Consider the following 22,269-nt stretch of genomic DNA (forward strand, 5'->3'; position numbering starts at 1 on the left):
CCCTAAACCTAGCCTAATCTTAAACCTTACCCTAAACCTGGCCTAATCTTAACCCTTACCCTAAACCTAGCCTAATCTTAACCCTTACCCTAAACCTAGCCTAATCTTAAACCTTACCCTAAACCTAGCCTAATCTTAAACCTTACCCTAAACCTAGCCTAATCTTAAACCTTACCCTAAACCTAGCCTAATCTTAAACCTTACCCTAAACCTAGCCTAATCTTAACCCTTACCCTAAACCTAGCCTAATCTTAAACCTTACCCTAAACCTAGCCTAATCTTAACCCTTACCCTAAACCTAGCCCAATCTTAAACCTTACCCTAAACCTAGCCTAATCTTAAACCTTACCCTAAACCTAGCCTAATCTTAAACCTTAGCCTTATTCTAAACTTAACTCTAACCGTAACAAGCAGTTGCTTATCAACAGATAGTTTGTTGATGTAATCCGGACTATCCAAAGTGTTACCCATCCTCAGGGCTAAGTACAATATTTTAAAACAGAAGAGAAAATAGAAAACCAGGGCAAGTGGTGAAATTCTGCTCCTTTCAATGCAATTCCCACCCATATATATTTAGATACAGATCCTAGACTCACAATGAACCACATGAATCTCCTCTTTGTGCCACACTGGGTTCAAATGCCTTCTGTTTAATTTTTCTGTATTTAATTATCTGTATATGTTATATATGTGCAACAGTGTTCCTTCCGTCCTTCTCCTCTTCCCTACCTGGGCTCGAACCAGGGACCCTTGGCACACATCGACAACAGTCAACCTCGAAGCATCGTTACTTATCGCTCCACAAAAGCCACAGCCCTTGCAGAAAAAGGGAAACATCCACTTCAAGGTCTCAGAGCAAGTGACGCCACCGATTGAAACTCTATTAGAGCGCACCCCACTAACTAGCTATCCATTTCACACCGGTTAAATATGTATGTATTTACAGTGGTTTGCAAAAATTATTCACCCCCTTGGCATTTTTCCTATTTTGTTGCCTTAAAAAAATGGAATTAAAATAGATTTTTCTGGGGGCGGGGGGGGGTTGATTTACACAATATGCCTACCACTTTGAAGATGTAACATATTTTATATTGTGAAACAAACAAGAAATGAGAATAATAACTTGAGCTTGCATAACTATTCACCCCCCAGAGTCAATACTTTGTAGAGCCTCCTTTTGCAGAAATAAAAGCTGCAAGTATCTTGAGGTATGACTCTACAAGCTTGGCACATCTAGCCACTGGGATTTTTGCAGATTCTTCAAGGCAAAACTGCTCCAGCTCCTTCAAGTTGGATGGGTTCTGCTGGTGTACAGCAATCTTTAAGTCATACCACAGAATCTCAATTGGATTGAGGTCTGGGCTTTGACTAGGTAATTCCAAGTGAGTGTTGCTTTAGTAGTATGCTTAGGGTCATTGTCCTGCTGGTAGGTGAACCACCGCCCCAGTCTCAAATCTCTGGAAGACAAACAGGTTTCCCTCAAGAATTTCCCTGTATTTAGCGGCATCCATCATTCCCTCAATTCTGACCAGTTTCCCAGTCCCTGCTGATGAAAAACATCCCCACAGCATGATGTTGCCACCACCATGCTTCACTGTCTGTGGGGGTGGTGTTCTCAGGGTGATTAGAGGTGTTGGGTTTGTGCCAGACATTGCATTTACCTTGAAGGCCAAAAAGCTCAATTTTAGTCTAATCTGACCAGAGTATCTTCTTCCATATGCCTTCTGGCGAACACCAAACATGTTTGCACATTTTTTTCTTAAAGAAATTGCTTTTTTCTGGCCACTCTTCCATAGAGCCCAGCTCTGAGGAGTGTACAGCTTAAAGTGGATCTATGGACAGATACTCCAAGCTCCGATGCGGAGCTTTGCAGCTCCTTCAGGGTTAGCTTTAGTCTCTTTGTTGTATCTCTGATTAATGCCCTCCTTGCCTGGTCCGTGAGTTTTGGTGGGCGGCCCTCTCTTGGCAGGTGTGTTGTGGTGCCATATTCGTTCCAATTTTTTATAATGGATTTAATGGTGCTCTGTGGGATGTTCAAAGTTTCAGATTTTTTTTTAATAACCCAACCCTGATCTGTACTTCTCCACAACTTTGTCCCTGGCCTGTTTGCAGAGCTCCTAGGTCTTCATGGTGCAGCTTGCTTGGTGGTGCTGCTTGCTTAGTTGTGTTTCAGACTCTGGGGCCTTTCAGAACAGGTATAAACAGTTGAAATCCAAAGTATTCATTCACCTTAGCCAAATACATTTAAACTCAGTTTTTTACAATTCCTGACACTTAATCCTAGTAAAAATTGCCTGTCTTGGGTCAGTTAGGATCACCACTTACTTTTAAGAATATGAAATGTCAGAATAATAGTAGAGAGAATGTTTTACTTCAGCTTTTATTTATTTCATCACATTCCCAGTGGGTCAGAAGTTTACATACACTCAATTAGTATTTTGTAGAATTGCCTTTAAATTGTTTAACTTGGGTCCAATGTTTCGGGTTAGCCTTCCACAAGTTTCCCACAATAGGTTGTGTGAATTTTGGCCCATTCCTCCTGACAGAGAGGAATGAACTGAGTCAGGTTTCTAGGCCTCCTTGCTCGCACACACGTTTTCAGTTCTGCCTACAAATGTTCTATAGGATTGAGGTCAGGGCTTTGTGATGGCCACTCCAATACCTTGAATTTATTGTCCTTAAGCCATTTTGCCACAACTTTGGAAGTATGTCAATGTCATTGGGGCGGCAGGGTAACCTAGTGGTTAGAGCGTTTGACTAGTAACCGGAAGGTTGAAAGTTCAAACCCCAGAGCTGACAAAGTTACAAATCTGTCGTTCTGCCCCTGAACAGGCAGTTAACCCACTGTTCCTAGGCCGTCATTGTAAATAAGAATTTGTTCTTAACTGACTTGCCTAGTAAAATAAAGATTTAAAAAATAAAAAAATGTATGTCATTGTCCATGTGGAAGACCCATTTGCAACCAAGTTTTAACATCTTGAGATGTTGCTTCAAAATATCCACATAATTTTACCTCCTCATGATGCCATCTATTTGTCCCTCCTGCAGCAAAGCACCCCCACAACATGATGCTGCCACCCCTGTGCTTCACGTTTGGGATGGTGTTCTTCGACTTGCAAGCTTCCCCCTTTCTCCTCCAAACACAACTATGGTCATTATGGACAAACAGTTATATTTTTGTTTCATCAGACCAGAGGACATTTCTCCAAAAAGTACACTCTTTGTCCCCATGTGCAGTTGCAAACCGTAGTCTGGCTTTTTTATGGCGGTTTTGGAGCAGTGGCTTCTTCCTTGCTGAGCGGCCTTTCAGGTTATGTCGATATAGGACTTGTTTAACTGTGGATATAGATACTTTTGTACCTGTTTCCTCCAGCATCTTCACAAGGTCCTTTGCTGCTGTTCTGGGATTGATTTGCACTTTTCGCACCAAAGTATGTTCATCTCTTGGAGACAGAACACGTCTTCTTCCTGAGCGGTATGACGGCTGTGTGGTCCCATGGTGTTTATACTTGCGCACTATTGTTTGTACAGATGAACGTGGTACCTTCAGGCGTTTGGAAATTGTCTCAAGGATGAACCAGACTTGTGGAGGTCTACACTTGTGGAGGTCTTGGCTGATTTCTTTTGATTTTCCCATGATGTCAAGCAAAGAGGCACTGAGTTCGAGTCACCTCTAATTGACTCAAATGATGTCACTTAGCCTATCAGAAGCTTCTAAAGCCATGGCATCATTTTCTGTAATTTTCCAAGCTGTTTAAAGTTGCCCTGCCTTAGTTGATGGCACCTCTCCCAGTGCCTTGCATTGTGCTACTCAGCTAGACACACAACTTAGAGAGTGCACTCACATTTAACATCAGGTAGCTGCAGGCAAAGCATGTATGTCAGCATACTGTGCATAGGAAAATTCATCTGCAGGATATGGAGGCACATAATAATAGCTTTCAATAACCAAGGGTATGGGGAGCATCAGAAATACATATTTTTGCATCAGGTCTTTCTTAGTCAGAACTTATTCAACTCAATCAAATGTTTCTTGACTGCTAACATTTGTAACATTCTTGAAAGGGGGTGTCATTCATAGCATACTATATATTGCACATCAATTGTCAATGACTATGAGTCCTGTGTATTTGCCTGTTAGTCGTTTCGGATAAGACCGTCTGCTACAGTAAATGACCAACATGTAAATGTATTTGTATGACAGTGTCTGAGAGCAGAGTGCCATGTCTCATTCCTAGAAATTTATGGAATATAATTTAATAGAATGCTCAGGCTTTCATCCTGAGAAGAAGCTCACTTGAACTTCAATACCAAATACCAATCTGAAGTTCAAATACATTCAAATGACTGCTACTTTCGAAACATCCCTCAGACATTGGCCATTGATCATATTCTGGTCATGTATCTGGAACGGAGAAAAAGATAGTGAAGGATTAACACTCTTCTGAATGACTGGGGCGACATTAATGAGGGGAAATTCACAGCTGCTCTGTTCTCTTGATGACCTCTACCCCCCCACACCTATTTGAATGGTTAATGTCGATAAAAAAAAGGGGGGACAAGAGTTGGTACGATCTGCAAGTCTCCAGGCCAACGTTGCCGAGACAAGGCCATTTATCATCTCGGCACTTGGGCCAACCGAATCAAAGTGGGGAGACAAAAAAAGGAATCATTAAAAGTTTAGTGCTGCTCCCAGGAGGACATTTGCAGGCAACACAAACCTTGGGATATGCCTGAGAGACTACGATTTAAGCCCAGGTACAGGCCCTCAGACCAAAAGGGAATTCACCCAAATGTGCTGACTGGGAGAGACAATTAGAGAGTCCGCATCTGGACAGACTGTAATATAACACTTCAGAGATTTAATGGCAACAATTTTAATTTCAATATGTATCCTTATATGTTGAGAAATATAAACTCAGCAAAAAAAGAAACACCCTTTTTTCAGGACCTTGTCTTTCAAAGATAATTAGTAAAAATCCAAAGAACGACTCCATGGATCTTCATTGTAAAGAGTTTAAACACTGTTTCCCATGCTTCTTCAATTAACCATAAACAATTAATGAACATGCACCTGTGGAAAGGTCGATAAGACACTAACAGCTTACAGACGGTAGGCAAATAACCTGCCCAGGGACTGCGGTTGAAAATTAGCCGGCTGGCTAAAACCGGCACTTTTACTGAAACGTTGATTAATGTGCACTGTCCCTGTAAAAATAAAAAATAAACTTAAACTTAAACTTAATTAAGGTCACAGTTATGAAAACTTAGGACACTAAAGAGGCCTTTCTACTGACTCTGAAAAACACCAAAAGAAAGATGCCCAGGCATGAGGAGGCATGAGGACTGCAGGTGTGACCAGGGCAATAAATTGCAATGTCCGTTCTATGAGACACCTAAGATAGCACTACAGGGAGACAGGATGGACAGCTGATCGTCCTCGCCGTGGCAGACCACGTCTAACAACACCTGCACAGGATCGGTACATCCAAACATCTCACCTGTGGGACAGGGACAGGATGGCAACAGCAACTGCCCAAGTTACACCAGGAACGCATCAGTGCTCAGACTGTCCACAATAGGCTGAGAGAGGCTGGACTCAGAGCTTGTAGGCCTGCTGTAAGGCAGGTGCTCACCAGACTTCAATGGAAACAACGTCGCCTATGGGAACAAACCCACCGTCGATGGACCGGACTGGGATTGGGAAAAAGTGCTCTTCACTGATGAGTCACGGTTTTGTCTCACCAGGGGTAATGGTCAGATTCGTGTTTATCGTTGAAGGAATGAGCGTTACACTGAGGCCTGTACTCTGGAGCGGGATCGATTTGGAGGTGGAGGGTCCGTCATGGTCTGGGGCGGTGTGTCACAGCATCATCGGATTGAGCTTGTTGTCATTGCAGGCAATCTCAACGCTGTGTGTTACAGGGAAAACATCCTCCTCCCTCTTTTTGCAGGAGCATCAAGACATGACCCTCCAGCATGACAATGCCACCAACCATGCTGCTCGTTCTGTGTGTGATTTTCTGCAAGACAGAAATGTCAGTGTTCTGCCATGGCCAGTGAAGAGCCCAGATCTCAATCCCATTGAGCATGTCTGGGACCTGTTGGATCGGATGGTGAAGGCTTGGCCCATTTCCCCCAGAAATGTCCAGGAACTTGCAGTTGCCTTGGTGGAAGAGTGGGGTAACATCTCACAGCAAGAACTAGCAAATCAGGTGCAGTCCATGACGAGGAGATGCACTGTAGTACTTAATGCAGCTGGTGGCAACACCAGATACTGACTGTTACTTTTGATTTTGTCCCCCCTTTGTTCAGGAACACATAATATAATAATATATGCCATTTAGCAGACGCTTTTATCCAAAGCGACTTACAGTCATGTGTGCATACATTCTACGTATGGGTGGTCCCGGGAATCGAACCCACTACCCTGGCGTTACAAGCGCCATGCTCTACCAACTGTGCTACAGAAGGACATTATTCCATTTCTGTTAGTCACATGTCTGTGGAACTTGTTCAGTTTATGTCTTAGTGGTTGAATCTTGTTATGTTCACACAAATATTTACACATTTACACAAGTTTTCTGAAAATAAATGCATTTGACATTGAGAGGACATTTCTTTTTCTTCTGAGTTTAAGTACACAATATGAGGTATGAGACAAGAAATATATCAACTCACTATTATTTCCGTCGATAAAGCATTGGGTTGGTACCTGTGTATTTCACTCAATACTGTAACACTACACGTATAATACTACAAGTAATACTTGTGAAATACAAGTATTACCACAAGTAATATATAGTATATAAGTATTACTACAAGCAATACATAGTATACACATCATCTTTGACTCTGTCTGGTCATGCCAGGAGTCTGCCCTTACCAGTCTGTCTGTCCACGGTGAAGAAGCTCTCTCCGTCCAGCACACTGTACACCACCCTGGCACTGCTTCCGTACGTAGGGTCATCTGCATCCCATGCAGTGACCTTCATCACTGATGTTCCTGCGGGAGAATTGCATGTCAGAACAGCACAATAACACAAGGCTTCAGGACCTCCAGGCGTGCCCTTCACTTAAACAAACGGATAGTGAATCAGAGAGGAAGAGGAAGCGTGAGAGAGGGCAGGCTGGAGAGCTATTTTAATGCCCTGCATATTGTTTGTTACTGACAATAATGTGTTATTTCAGAACACCTCTACTAAAGTATACGAAATGCTTCAGTCTGGTTTTAGACCCCATCATAGCACTGAGACGGCACTTGTGAAGGTGGTAAATTACATTTTAATGGCATCGGACGGAGGCTCTGCATCTGTCCTCGTGCTCCTAGACCTTAGTGCTGCTTTTGATACCATCGATCACCACATTCTTTTGGAGAGATTGGAAACCCAAATTGGTCTACATGGACATGTTCTGGCCTGGTTTAGGTCTTATCTGTCGGAAAGATATCAGTTTGTCTCTGTGAATGGTTTGCCCTCTGACAAATCAACTGTAAATTTCGGTGTTCCTCAAGGTTCTGTTTTAGGACCACTATTGTTTTCACTATATATTTTACCTCTTGGGGATGTTATTCGAAAACATAATGTAAACTTTCACTGCTATGCGGATGACACACAGCTGTACATTTCAATGAAACATGGTGAAGCCCCAAAATTGCCCTCGCTAGAAGCATGCGTTTCAGACATAAGGAAGTGGATGGCTGCAAACTTTCTACTATTAAACTCGGACAAAACAGAGATGCTTGTTCTAGGTCCCAAGAAACAAAGAGATCTTCTGTTGAATCTGACAATTAATCTTAATGGTTGTACAGTCGTCTCAAATGAAACTGTGAAGGACCTCGGCGTTACTCTGGACCCTGATCTCTCTTTTGAAGAACATATCAAGACCATTTCGAGGACAGCTTTTTTCCATCTACGTAACATTGCAAAAATCAGAAACTTTCTGTCCAAAAATGATGCAGAAAAATTAATCCATGCTTTTGTCACTTCTAGGTTAGACTACTGCAATGCTCTATTTTCCGGCTACCCGGATAAAGCACTAAATAAACTTCAGTTAGTGCTAAATACGGCTGCTAGAATCCTGACTAGAACCAAAAAATGTGATCATATTACTCCAGTGCTAGCCTCTCTACACTGGCTTCCTGTCAAAGCAAGGGCTGATTTCAAGGTTTTACTGCTAACCTACAAAGCATTACATGGGCTTGCTCCTACCTACCTCTCTGATTTGGTCCTGCCGTACATACCTACACGTACGCTACGGTCACTAGACGCAGGCCTCCTAATTGTCCCTAGAATTTCTAAGCAAACAGCTGGAGGCAGGGCTTTCTCCTATAGAGCTCCATTTTTATGGAACGGACTGCCTACCCATGTCAGAGACGCAAACTCGGTCTCAACCTTTAAGTCTTTACTGAAGACTCATCTCTTCAGTGGGTCATATGATTGAGTGTAGTCTGGCCCAGGAGTGGGAAGGTGAACGGAAAGGCTCTGGAGCAACGAACCGCCCTTGCTGTCTCTGCCTGGCCGGTTCCCCTCTTTCCACTGGGATTCTCTGCCTCTAACCCTGTTACTGGGGCTGAGTCACTGGCTTGCTGGGGCTCTCTCGTGCCGTCCCTGGGGGGGGGGGTGCGTCACCTGGGTGGGTTGATCCAATGTTGTGGTCGGCCTGTCTGGGTTGGCTTGGGTTGTACCGTGGCGGAGATCTTTGTGGGCTATACTCGGCCTTGTCTCAGGATGGTAAGTTGGTGGTTGAAGATATCCCTCTAGTGGTGTGGGGGCTGTGCTTTGGCAAAGTGGGTGGGGTTATATCCTTCCTGTTTGGCCCTGTCCGGGGTGTCCTCGGATGGGGCCACAGTGTCTCCTGACCCCTCCTGTCTCAGCCTCCAGTATTTATGCTGCAGTAGTTTATGTGTCGGGGGGCTAGGGTCAGTCTGTTATATCTGGAGTACTTCTCCTGTCCTATTCGGTGTCCTGTGTGAATCTAAGTGTACGTTCTCTAATTCTCTTCTCTAATTCTCTCCTCTCTTTCTTTCTCTCTCTCGGAGGACCTGAGCCCTAGGACCATGCCCCAGGACTACCTGACATGATGACTCCTTGCTCTCCCCAGTCCACCTGGCCATGCTGCTGCTCCAGTTTCAACTGTTCTGCCTTACTATTATTCAACCATGCTGGTCATTTATGAACATTTGAACATCTTGGCCACGTTCTGTTATAATCTCCACCCGGCACAGCCAGAAGAGGACTGGCCACCCCACATATGCTCTCTCTAATTCTCTCTTTCTTTCTCTCTCTCGGAGGACCTGAGCCCTAGGACCGTGCGCCAGGACTACCTGACATGATGGCTCCTTGCTGTCCCCAGTCCACCTGGCCATGCTGCTGCTCCAGTTTCAACTGGCCTGCCTTATTATTATTCGACCATGCTGGTCATTTATGAACATTTGAACATCTTGGTCATGTTCTGTTATAATCTCTACCCGGCACAGCCAGAAGAGGACTGGCCACCCCACATAGCCCGGTTCCTCTCTAGGTTTCTTCCTAGGTTTTGGCCTTTCTAGGGAGTTTTTCCTAGCCACCGTGCTTTTACACCTGCATTGTTTGCTGTTTGGGGTTTTAGGCTGGGTTTCTGTACAGCACTTTGAGATATCAGCTGATGTACGAAGGGCTATATAAATAAATTTGATTTGATTTTGATTTGATTTGACTAAACGACCTCTCCTTCATAACAGAGCGTTATCAGGGATGAAAGAGCTCATCAAGATATTTAAGATCTCTATCTTCAAAGACAGATGGAAGAATGTTAAAAATCAAACAAGCAACTAATGACGATTACAACCATTTATGAACCTGAATAGTTTCCATGACACCTTTAAAACAAATATTTATTGGGGGACACCGTTGTTTCATTGAAGCATAATTCTTGGCTGTTCTAAGTAAAATGTGTGTAGCTACAAGCCTCTGGCACTGCAAAGCCTATATTTTACATTTAGTCACACATTTTAGCCAAAGCAAAGCCTTAAGCCTATAAAGCTTAATGGGCCACAGTCCTGTGGGGAAAGAAAAACTCAACAAGCCTTTTAGCGGTGTTTCTCTGTGGAGAAACATCTTGTCTGGGGTGAATGGGTTGGTGGCAGCAATGGCCCCTCAAGGACGTAGAGTCAGCCTACATCCTTGGCCCAGCTATAGGTAATTACTGACAGCTGGTGTTGTCCACAAAAGGTCACAGCTGTAGCATTCCCAGAGCCCTGTCATGCCTTATGCTAATTATGCTAATTAGCAGAATGTGTCAGCGTTCTGTTTGTTTCCTGTCATGAGAGTCGCTCCCGAGGGTGGTGCAGGGAAAAGGATAGTGTATTATATTAAAAGCCACCCAGCCATTACCACAGGCGCCTCAGATCAGTATCTGTCTCCACCTTTTTAGTTTCTCCTTAATCTTCACTTGCTAGCAGGGCCTGGAACTTTTCTCCATGGTGGCTTGTGCTAGCTATTAGCATAGCTAGCTAAGGGGAATGTTTTCCATGCAATGGTATGGAACTGAAGCCTAGGAATTCTGCGATGTTCTCGAACTCTTTCCTATTATTGCACCGCTAAATCCTCATCAGTGTAGCCCTTTGAGTTTAACCTAATTCCAGCTTTTAGTGATTCATATTTCACCTCATGTCGGATAATTCAAAGGCTGGATCTATTGATGCTGTTCTTATGGGGTCTTTAAGCATGTACTGTTTTGTATAATACCATCATTATCACTCCTAAAATGCTAAAGTAGACACCCTGCCTATCCTCAAACAAAGGGGTTTGTGTCATTGTATGGCTGAGACCAGTCTGAAACGTATTTTATCGCCTTAAAAAGAGATGGTATTAAGCAGATAAAAATGTTGCATTGCTGGAAATGGGGGGGGGGGGGTGCATTTCTGCATACCTGGTTGTGCGCTGGTAAAGCTGGGAAGCTATTCCCATTCATGGGGTTATTTTGTTATCTTAATTTTCCCCAGGTAATAATCAGCGTGAAGCCATTTCGGGGCTGCCAGGGAGTGAGGCGGCTGGAAGAACTATATAAATGCAAATGCTAAGTTATTGTGTTTTTAAAATAGGGAAGTAGGAGTTATAGTCTGCAGCAGCTAGAGTTCTTATTAATGCCTTGACTGGCCTCAGCTTTCACAAGCAGAAGCAGCTAAGTCATTAGTTATTGGCTGGGGTGTTTGTCTGTTTTAGGCAGTCTACTTTGTGACAGCCTCAAGGGGATTTCAATAAAAGTTTTTGACTAACCCAATAGGAAAACAGAACAAAATATTACAGTAATGAGAAAAGTATTATAATGAAGAAAGTGCCTGTTATTCATCATCTAAAGGTTTGTTTTGCTGTCTCTAAATAAAACTGGATGAGTAAATTGCTTGGATATGAGATAGAAGGTAGTGGAGTAATTATTTGCTTTATTTTTTTATTTTTTACAGTTCATGGCAGTAATGGCAGATATGCACTTAGTGAACATATATATTTTTTTAAATGTTCCTGTTTGTTTGTGGGTCCTCCTCCTCTTCAGTTGAGCTTCACGTTGACTGTTCTCCATCTCTGGCTACTGTAGGTCTGTACAGACCTGCTCTTAGCACGTCCTGGCCATTAATATTGCATATACTGTGGAACTTCACACCACTGCGCCACAATGATAATAAAGGAGTTCTGAAGGCTATGTCTGCATCCCAACTGGCATCCTTATTCCCTACATAGTGTATTTATGTCTTATTTTATTTGTTTAACTAGGCTAGGCAGTTAAGAAAAAAATCTGATTTACAATGACGGCCTACCCTGTCCAAATCCGGACAATGCTGGGCCAATTGTGTGCCGCCATACGGAACTCCCAATCATGGCCGGAAGTGATTCAGCCTGGGTCATGCTGTTTAATCAGCTTGTTGATATGCCACACCTGTCAGGTGGATGGATTATCTTGGCAAAGGAGAAATACTCACTAACAGGGATGTAAACAAATGTGTACACAACATTTGGAGTGAAATAAGCTTCTTAGGAAACATTTCTGGGATCTTTTATTTCAACTCACGGAACATGGGACCAACATTTTACATGTTGCGTTTATATTTTTGTTCAGTATACAATTGCTCAGAGAAAGATATTTTGTTTAACAAGTTATATATATTTTTTTGTAAAAAATATAGGGACCTAAAATATTGTCACCCCTGTTTTTAATATATTTCAATACCTCACCTTGCGAGGATAACAGAAGTCCGCCTTTAAAATAAAAAAAACACATTGGGAGAGATTGGGAGAGGCCATTGCTTAGGCCATTGCTCTATACAGAATCTTTCCAGATCCTTGATATCCTTCATCTGCTCTTATGGACTGCCCTCTTCAAATCAAAAGCACAAGTTTTCATGTCCTGTGACAAAGAGAAGGTCTCAAGGTTTTGCTCACCTGAGTTAGAATAATAAGCTGCAGACCATATTATATACCAAGATAGTTACCATCTATACTTTTCATAGTTGTCTATTTACCACCACAAACTGATGCCCTGACTAAGATCATACTCAATGAGCTGTATAGGGTCATAAGCAAACAAGTAAGCAAACAACAAATGCACATCCATAGGAGGCATTCCTTGTGGTCAGTGATTTTAATACAGGAAAACTGAAATCTGTCTTCATTTTTTTACCAGCACGTCACCTGTGCAACTGGAGGCGACACAACTCTAGATCACTTTTACAACCACACACAGAAACGGATACAAAAGCTCTCCCTCTCCCACCATTTGGAAAATATGACCATAACTCTATCCTCTGGATTCCTGCTTTCAAGCAAAAACTCAAATAGGAAGTAGCAGTAACGGAAATGGTCCAATGAAGCGGATGCTAAGCAAGAGGACTGTTTTGCTAGCACAGACTGGAATAAGTTCTGGAATTCTTCCGATGACATTGAGGAGTACACCACATCAGTCACCAGCTTCATTAATAAGTACATCGACATCATCGTCCCCACAGTGACCTTACGTACATTTCCCAACCAGAAGCCATGGATTACAGGCAACAGCCGCACAGAGCTTAAGGCTAGACCGGTCACAACTTGCAGACTTGTTTTCGAGTTGCTGTGCGTTTTGTTGCCAACCTATTTTGCTACCTGAGAACTTTACGGTTTTTACTTTTTAATTACCGTTTATATTTTTGTTTTTTCTCTCAACTTTTTCACTCCGGACGCTTTATCTGGACATGGTTCGTCAGGACCTCCAACAGCCGAAGCTAAGTAGTAACATTAACATGATGCCATCTAATTGCAGTCGCTGTACTCATAATATACAGGAGAACGATCGCCTTACGGCGAGGATAGCTGTGCTACAAGCCCAGCTTCAGACGCAATCGTTAGGCAAGGGTAATTTCAGTGTAGGAAAGGATGAAACAGCGTCTGTGCCACCAGTAAGTACAGATAGTAGTATAAATCCCCTGGCACAGTCCCCTCAGCCGGACAACTTTCTCACGGTTTCTGGAAGGAAATGCTGTAGGAATGCTCAACCGGTGTCGCTCATTCAGCCGACAGAAACTTTCAACCGGTTTTACCCATTAAGCAGCGACTCGGAGTCAGAGGCCGAGCCTTCTCTTGTCTCTACTCCTCCCGTTACGGGGTCTGAGACGCCGAAGCTTCCCACCATTAGCTCTGACAAATTGAAAACTCTAGTCATTGGCGACTCCATTACCGGCAGTATTAGACTTAAAACGAATCATCCAGCGATCATACACTGTTTACCAGGGGGCAGGGTTACCGACGTTAAGGCTAATCTCTCTAGTGGTGTGGGGGCTGTGCTTTGGCAAAGTGGGTGGGGTTATATCCTTCCTGTTTGGCCCTGTCCGGGGGTGTCCTCGGATGGGGCCACAGTGTCGCCTGACCCCTCCTGTCTCAGCCTCCAGTATTTATGCTGCAGTAGTTTATGTGTCGGGGGGCTAGGGTCAGTTTGTTATATCTGGAGTACTTCTCCTGTCCTATTCGGTGTCCTGTGTGAATTTAAGTGTGCTCTCTCTAATTCTCTCTTTCTTTCTCTCTCTCGGAGGACCTGAGCCCTAGGACCATGCCTCAGGACTACCTGACATGATGACTCCTTGCTGTCCCCAGTCCACCTGGCCGTGCTGCTGCTCCAGTTTCAACTGTTCTGCCTTATTATTATTGGACCATGCTGGTCATTTATGAACATTTGTTCTGTTATAATCTCCACCCGGCACAGCCAGAAGAGGACTGGCCACCCCACATAGCCTGGTTCCTCTCTAGCTTTCTTCCTAGGTTTTGGCCTTTCTAGGGAGTTTTTCCTAGCCACCGTGCTTCTACACCTGCGTTGCTTGCTGTTTGGGGTTTTCGGCTGGGTTTCTGTACAGCACTTTGAGATATCAGCTGATGTACGAAGGGCTATATAAATACATTTGATTTGATTTGATTAATCTGAAGATGGTGCTGGCTAAAGCTAAAACTGGCGAGTGTAGAGAGTATAGAGATATTGTGGGGTGCTCTCATCTTATCTACCAACATAGACAGGGCTCGAACTCCTCTAGCTCCACAATGAAATAGGGTGCAGGCCAGGCAGCAGGCTGTTAGCCAGCCTGCCAGCATAGTGGAGTCTGCCACTAGCACAGTCAGTGTAGTCAGCTCAGCTATCACCATTGAGACCGTGTCTGTGCCTCGACCTAGGTTGGGCAAAATTAAACATGGCGGTGTTCGCCTTAGCAATCTCACTAGGATAAATACCTCCTCCATTCCTGTCATTATTGAAAGAGATCATGATACCTCACATCTCAAAATAGGGCTACTTAATGTTAGATCCCTTACTTCAAAGGCAATTATAGTCAATGAACTAATCACTGATCATAATCTTGATGTGATTGGCCTGACTGAAACATAATATATAATAATAATATATGCCATTTAGCAGACGCTTTTATCCAAAGCAACTTACAGTAATGTGTGCATACATTCTACGTATGGGTGGTCCCGGGAATCGAACCCACTACCCTGGCGTTACAAGCGCCATGCTCTACCAACTGAGCTACAGAAGGACCACTAACATGGCTTAAGCCTGATGAATTTATTGTGTTCTATGAGGCCTCACCTCCTGGCTACACTAGTGACCATATCCCCCGTGCATCCCGCAAAGGCGGAGGTGTTGCTAACATTTACGATAGCAAATTTCAATTTACAACAAAAAAAATGACGTTTTCGTCTTTTGAGCTTCTAGTCATGAAATCTATGCAGCCTACTCAATCACTTTTTATAGCTACTGTTTACAGGCCTCCTGGGCCTTATACAGCGTTCCTCATTGAGTTCCCTGAATTCCCATCGGACCTTGTAGTCATAGCAGATAATATTCTAATCTTTGGTGACTTTAATATTCACATGGAAAAGTCCACAGACCCACTCCAAAAGGCTTTCGGAGCCATCATCGACTCAGTGGGTTTTGTCCAACATGTCTCTGGACCCACTCACTGTCACAGTCATACTCTGGACCTAGTTTTGTCCCATGGAATAAATGTTGTGGATCTTAATGTTTTTCCTCATAATCCTGGACTATCGGACCACCATTTTATTACGTTTGCAATTGCAACAAATAATCTGCTCAGACCCCAACCAAGGAACATCAAAAGCCATGCTATAAATTCAAAGACAACACAAAGATTCCTTGATGTCCTTCCAGATTCCCTCTGTCTACCCAAGGACGCCAGAGGACAAAAATCAGTTAACCACCTAACTGAGGAACTCAATTTAACCTTGCGCAATACCCTAGATGCAGTTGCACCCCTAAAAACGAAAAACATTTCTCATAAGAAACTAGCTCCCTGGTACACAGAAAATACCCGAGCTCTGAAGCAAGTTTCCAGAAAATTTGAACGGAAATGGCGCAACACCAAACTGGAAGTCTTCCGACTAGCTTGGAAAGACAGTACCGTGCCGTACCGAAGAGCCCTTACTGCTGCTCGATCATCCTATTTCTCAAACTTAATTGGCAGGCATATGCTTCTACACCTGCATTGCTTGCTGTTTGGGGTTTTAGGCTGGGTTTCTGTACAGCACTTTGAGATATCAGCTGATGTACGAAGGGCTATATAAATGAATTTGATTTGATTTGATTTCGACCTGCCGCTGTCAAGGAGTGGGACAAAATCCAGACGCATATAAGAAATCTTGCTATGACCTCAGACGAGCCAGCAAACAGTCAAATCGACAATACAGGACAAGATTGAATCCTACTATAAAGGCTCTGATGGTCATCGGATGTTGCAGGGCTTGCAAACTATTATGGATTACAAACGGAAACCGGCCGTGAGCTGCCCAGTGATGCAAACCTACCTAACCAGCAAAATGCGTCCATGCTAGCTTCAAGGAAAGCAACACTAAACCATGTATGAGAGCACCAGCTGTTCCGGATGACCGTGTGATCTTACTATCAGTAGCCGATACGAGTAGGACCTAGCGGGGCCAGACGGATCACCAGGACATGCACTCAGAGCATGCACTGACCAGATAGCAAGTGTCTTCACTGACATTTTCAACCTCTCCCTAACCCAGTCTGTAATACCTACATGTTTCAAGCAGACCACCATAGTCCATATGCCCAAGAACGCCAAGGAAACCTGTTTAAATGACCATCGCCCGGTAGCACTCACATCTGTAGCCATGAAATGCTTTGAAAGGCTGGTCATGCGTCACATCAACACCATCATTCCAGACACCCTAATCCAGGGACTTTAAATACTGTAATTATGTTCCATGCCCCCCACCATCCGATCAAGAGAAAAATCTTGCATACCGCCCCGACAGATCCACAGATGACACAATCGCTATTGCACTCCACACTGCCCTCTCCCACCTGGACAAGAGGAACAACTATGTGAGAATGCTGTTCATTGACTATAGCTCAGCGTTCAAAACCATTGTGTCATCACTAAGCTCAGGACCCTGGGATGAACACCTCCCTCTGCAACTGGATCCTGGACTTCCCGATGGGTCGCCCCCCAGGTGGTGAGGGTAGGGAACAACACATCCGCTACGCTAACCCTCAAGACAGGGGGAAACTCAGGGGTGGGTGCTTAATCCCCTCCTAAACTCTCTGTTCATCCACAACTGCTTGGCCGCATACAACTCCAACACCATCATTAAGTTTGCTGACGACACGATGGTTGTTGGCCTGATCACTGACTACGATAGGACCGACTATAGAGAGGAGGTTAGTGACCTGGCAGTGTGGTGACAGGACAAAAACCTCACCCTCACCGTCAGCAAGAGAAAGGAACTGATCGTGGAATACAGGAAACAGAGGGCCGAGCACGACCCCATCCACATCAATGAGGCCTCAAGTTCCTCAGTATCATGGTCCACACTCACCAACACAGTTGTGAAGAAGGTAGACAACAACAAGAAATTTGGCATGGGCCCTCAGAATCCTAAAAAGGTTCTACAACTACACTATTGAGAGTATCTTGACTAGCTGCATAACTGCCTGGTATGGAAACTGCTTGGAATCTGACTGCAAGATGCTACAGAGTGTAGTGCATACATCACTTGGGCTGAGGTCCCTGCCATCCAGGACCTCTATACCAGTCTGTGTCAGAGGAAGGCCCTAAAAATCTTGAAAAACTCCAGCCACCCAAGTCATAGACTGTTCTCTCTGCTACCGCAGTGATGCAGCTAGTCAAGGTGCCAATGCACTCAGTCTGGAAACAACAGGATCTTCAACAGCTTCTACCCCAAAGCCATAAGACTGAAACAGTTAGATAGTTAAATAGTTAACCAAATAGCCCCATTTCATGAAGCTCCCGATTAACAGTTCTTGTGCTGATGTTGCTTCAATTTTGAAACTCAGTGAATGTTGCAACCAAGGACAGGCAATTTTTACCCACTACGTGCTTCAGCATTTGCCGGTCCTGTTCTGTGATCTTATGTGGCCTACCACTACGCGGCTGAGCCGTTGTTGCTCCTAGATGTTTCCACATCACAATAACAGGACTTACAGTTCACCGGGGCAGCTCTAGCAGGGCAGAAATTTGACGAACTGACTTGTTGAAAAGGTAGCATCCTATGACGATGCGGCGCTGAAAGTCACTGAGTTCTTCAGTACAGGCCGTCCTACTGCCAATGTTTGTCTATGAAAATTGCATGGGTGTGGCTGAAATAGCCACACCTATTGCTGAAGGGGTGACAACGTACTTTTGTAGTGTATCTACCTCAAGTACGTCGTACCCCTGCACATCGACTCGGTACTTGTACCCTGTATATATAGCCAAGTTGTCGTTACTCATTGTGTATTTATAAATAGTGTTTTTACTTTTCTGTTATTTCTCTATTTTTTTCTGTCTGCGTTGTTCGGGAAGGGCCCGTATGTAAGCATTTCACTGTTATTCTACGCCTGTTGTTTATGAGGCATGTGACAAAAAAACATTTGATTTGAGATGGCCAATAAGCATTGCCTACTGGACAACAATGCAACATGTGGTGCTGTCATTTGTGGTCCTGTTAGTTACAAAATAATAGAGTGTTAATAACAAAAATGGTAATATCCTGTATTAGCATTTTAAAACATGAATAGTTGGAAGCCTCAGGTGTTTGGAGCGTCTCTGAGTAATTGCACCCATAGTGATATACTAAGGAAGCGGCAATTGAAGCGTAATAAGCCATTTTTTCTGACCATGAACATTGTGTGGTGAGCTTCCAGCACCTTTGAGGCTGCTCTTGAGTAGCATCCCCCAAGTGGGTGCTACACGGTGTTAGTGTTGTGTCGCCGCAATCTAGCTCACCATCTACAAAGACGGAGAAAGTAGAACCTGAGGGGGCAGCTAGGTACGTAGCTGAGTCTGCGAAGTGGACCTTTCTGTCTCTCTGACGCCGACTGACTGGCTACCTCCGAGACCATCAATGCTTCCTCTCAATACCATCTGAACTGCTTCAAATCCTGCTCCCATCCTGCATAACACTTAAAATTGTTTTTGCTTAAATTACATGCTCATGGATTTCAGTTTGTATTGACTGCTATATGAGTGGAATAAAACTTGAACTTCAATATACTGTGGATTACAAATACATGCAGAGGTAAGTACTGTATGTGCAAAAATATATACAGTATATATAAAGCCCTTTTTACATCAGCAGTTGTCACAAAGTGCTATACAGACACCTAGTCTGAAAGCCCAAATAGCAAGAAATGCTAAAGTAGAAGCACAGTGGCTATGAAAAACTCCCTAGAAAGGTAGGAACCTAGGAAGAAACCTAGAGAGGAACCAGGCTGAGGGGTGGCCAGTCCTCTTCTGGCTGAAAAACATTTTAAGGCCAGCTCCTTTGGAACGAACGGAGGGTTTTGAGTCGATAGCTTTCTTTTTCGCCCCTACTGGCAAGATTTATGCATAGGCCTGTTTTAATGGCAGCAACACAGTCTGTTCAAACGGCTTCCCACAGCATTCTACACTCAGAAGGAGATGGTTCAATTACTGTGTGGGGAGCTGTAGAAGAGTGCCATGTGTGAGACACTAGACTGACAGATATTTAAGAGGCAGCCTCGTAAAAGAGATTTGTGCCCATCTCAGGCGCGGCGGCAATGGCTGCGTGGCGGCAGCTAACGCAGCATCCTCCTCCGGTTCGGCCCGCCCTAATCTGCAGGACTGAGTGCTCCCGTATTATGGATCATTTAGTAAAGCCATAAAAGCCTAGGTGTTTTCACATGAAAAGTTATTTATCCACTACTTCCTGGAGTGATTCATTTCTCAGCGGTCCACGTAAAAGGACACGAATGAAAAAAAAGATGAGGGGAAAAATTTGCTGTGTCATAAAAGTAAATGGCCTGCTTACTGAACATTTCTATGAGGTCCCCCTGAGGATTTAGCGATAATATTTCCCATCTCCCATGACAGAAAAATACATTTAGCCTTTATTAGCCCTTACCTTTGTTATTTTATCAGATTGTGTCATTATTTGTTTACCAGACAGTATTGTGGAGCTGCCGGCCTTCAGTTGGCTCCCGAGAACCACAGCTACTGTTCAGTCTAAAAGCAATCGATTTAATGCTAACAGCACAGAGTAGACACTTGTGTGGCCAGGGAACCAAGGAGGGGGTCTGTTAAGTACACTTTAAGAAGTATAAAACATAGCGAGAACAATGTTGAATAATGCAATATGAACATAATCTCTTTGAAACAATAAACTGTACCGGAATTGGCTTACAGCTATGTGTGTAATGAAAAGTTAAGTAGGGTTATTCAGCTTGTTCCCATAATGCAACCCCTTTTGGTGCTAGGTTGAACCCTTTGCAGAGGGTTCTACTTAAAGCCCTCTATGAAGGGTTCTTCATAGAACCCTCTATAAATGGTTTTACCTAGAACCCACTATGAAGGGTTCTTCCTAGTAGCCTCTATAGAGGGTTGCCAGGCGACATAAAACAACTCCTAGCAGCCATGTTGGAAGACCACCACATCAATTATCCCGACAACAACAGCTGCATCTACCCCAAGCTGCATTACAACAGTGCCTAAAACTAGTTTATTCATCACCACAGACCATTTCTACGCTGTATTTGGCTGCTCTAACAAGGCAGGAAAGAACATGGGGGAAAACATTTTCAACAGCAAACATGAAACACTGAGATAAGACTCACGAGCTGTCAGAAAAGCAAATAAACCTTTGTGTCCGTCAAGACCTGAGCCCAGGCAGCCGTCAGTACAGGGTCTGCAACGATCATTTCATCACTTGTCAGTCTGATCTATTTAGAGTTTAGTGTAGCTGTTAGCTGTTATGCTAACCAGGTATTGACAACAAGACTAAGTTAGCCAACATTTGCTAGCTACATAGCTTGTAGTCTAGCTATTAGCATGTGTCTCTCTCATAGGCGGCGGGTGAGTTCAAGTTTTGCGGAAGCAAATTTTTTACCATAAAAATGCACTTTTATAACAAAGCATTTAATGCATATCAGGGACCTACATTTCTCTCAGCAATTTGCAGACTAATGTAAGACTACTATTCTTAATGTGATGAGTAGATTGACTTTCCATTTTATTAGGCTATTAATTAATTATCACTCTGCATGATTGAGCGTGTCGTGGCATAGGCCTATAGACTATATCAGAGAGGTTGCTTTTATTTCCCTTTCACGGGAAAAGTATTTCCTTTGATAAACACATTTCATGCAATTCTACTACACTTTATATGACTGGAGACATTAGCTTACACCTTTTTGAATAGGATAAATCCTGGTGAAGCCTAGGCCTACTCTGCTGACAATGACAAATAGATAAATAAAAATGACCTTTGCAACCATCTAATCTAGGTCCACGAAAAAGGGGAGGCACGCATTTTACAATATATTGTCAATCTAGCCTGGAGGAGGACATTATTGTCCAAAAAACCTCCAGTGGCACTGACTCAATGATCATTTGCTGAGAACTTTATTCACAAGAGGAGGGAAAATGTATGGACATTACAGCATAGGCCTCAATGGGATAAGACAACCTGCTGTGTTGACTATTGGTTGTTCCAGCACAACAAAATATGTCATCTTCATATTAAACTAAAACACCTGAATGAATTAAACACAACCAGACATTAAATAGCCCTGATGGTACAGGTGACCTGAATAAGTGATATTCTAACAGCAGGTGTACTTTTCATTTGTTTATGTACTGTAGGTTCACCAGCTGACTTCCTACAGTTTGTCGACTGTAAAAGATGAGCAATGCTGAGCAATGTCCCTCAGTTAGACAAAATGGTTGTCATATGCTGTTCCTTGGTCAATCTGAATTATTCTGTTGTGCCATTTGAGTAGTGTCCCCTTAAACCGAATAAAGAGATAAGCAATAACTGCTGACTAAACAGAAACACAGTTTCCCAGTCATTTCTTTATGTACACGTATTAATATATAAAATGTCATTTGGAACAACATGTAAAATACTATTATTTATTATATTGTAAACATATTGTACTTTAATAATAGGCTATTTTGTAGTATGAGGGAAATGAAAAGTATTTTGTGTGTCATCTCTGCTTTGCCTAGCCCCATTGAATAAAATGTATTTCTTATAGCCAAACTATTCTTTCTTTCTTTTACAATTTAAACATATTTAGCATAGACAATGTGATTGTTGTGGTAGTCTTAGGCAAACCATTTTTATCATCACAGTGACACCTCCAAGTGCCACTCAGACCGTCTGGAAGAACAGTATATTCTAAGCTATCGATCCCATCACTCCTGCTTCCAGACATATCACCACCTAGATTACAAGGGTTGGATTTGCACTAAAACTATTTCATGTTAGCACA

The 22,269-nt window shown here is 43.3% G+C and overlaps 1 protein-coding gene across 4 annotated transcripts in view; it reads right to left on the reverse strand.

Annotated features, from left to right (window-relative positions):
• The window catches only part of LOC118372930 (cadherin-22), a 325,996-nt gene that overhangs the window by 122,869 nt on the left and 180,858 nt on the right, over positions 1 to 22,269 (reverse strand). For all 4 annotated transcript variants that reach the window (XM_052474027.1, XM_052474023.1, XM_052474025.1 and 1 more), the window contains one exon: positions 6,887 to 7,006. In XM_052474027.1, the coding sequence (XP_052329987.1) occupies positions 6,887 to 7,006 (120 nt within the window). The remainder of the gene's footprint in view (positions 1 to 6,886; positions 7,007 to 22,269) is intronic.

Source organism: Oncorhynchus keta, chromosome 21 (assembly GCF_023373465.1).
Source record: "Oncorhynchus keta strain PuntledgeMale-10-30-2019 chromosome 21, Oket_V2, whole genome shotgun sequence".
NCBI classification, from domain to species: Eukaryota; Metazoa; Chordata; class Actinopteri; order Salmoniformes; family Salmonidae; genus Oncorhynchus; species Oncorhynchus keta.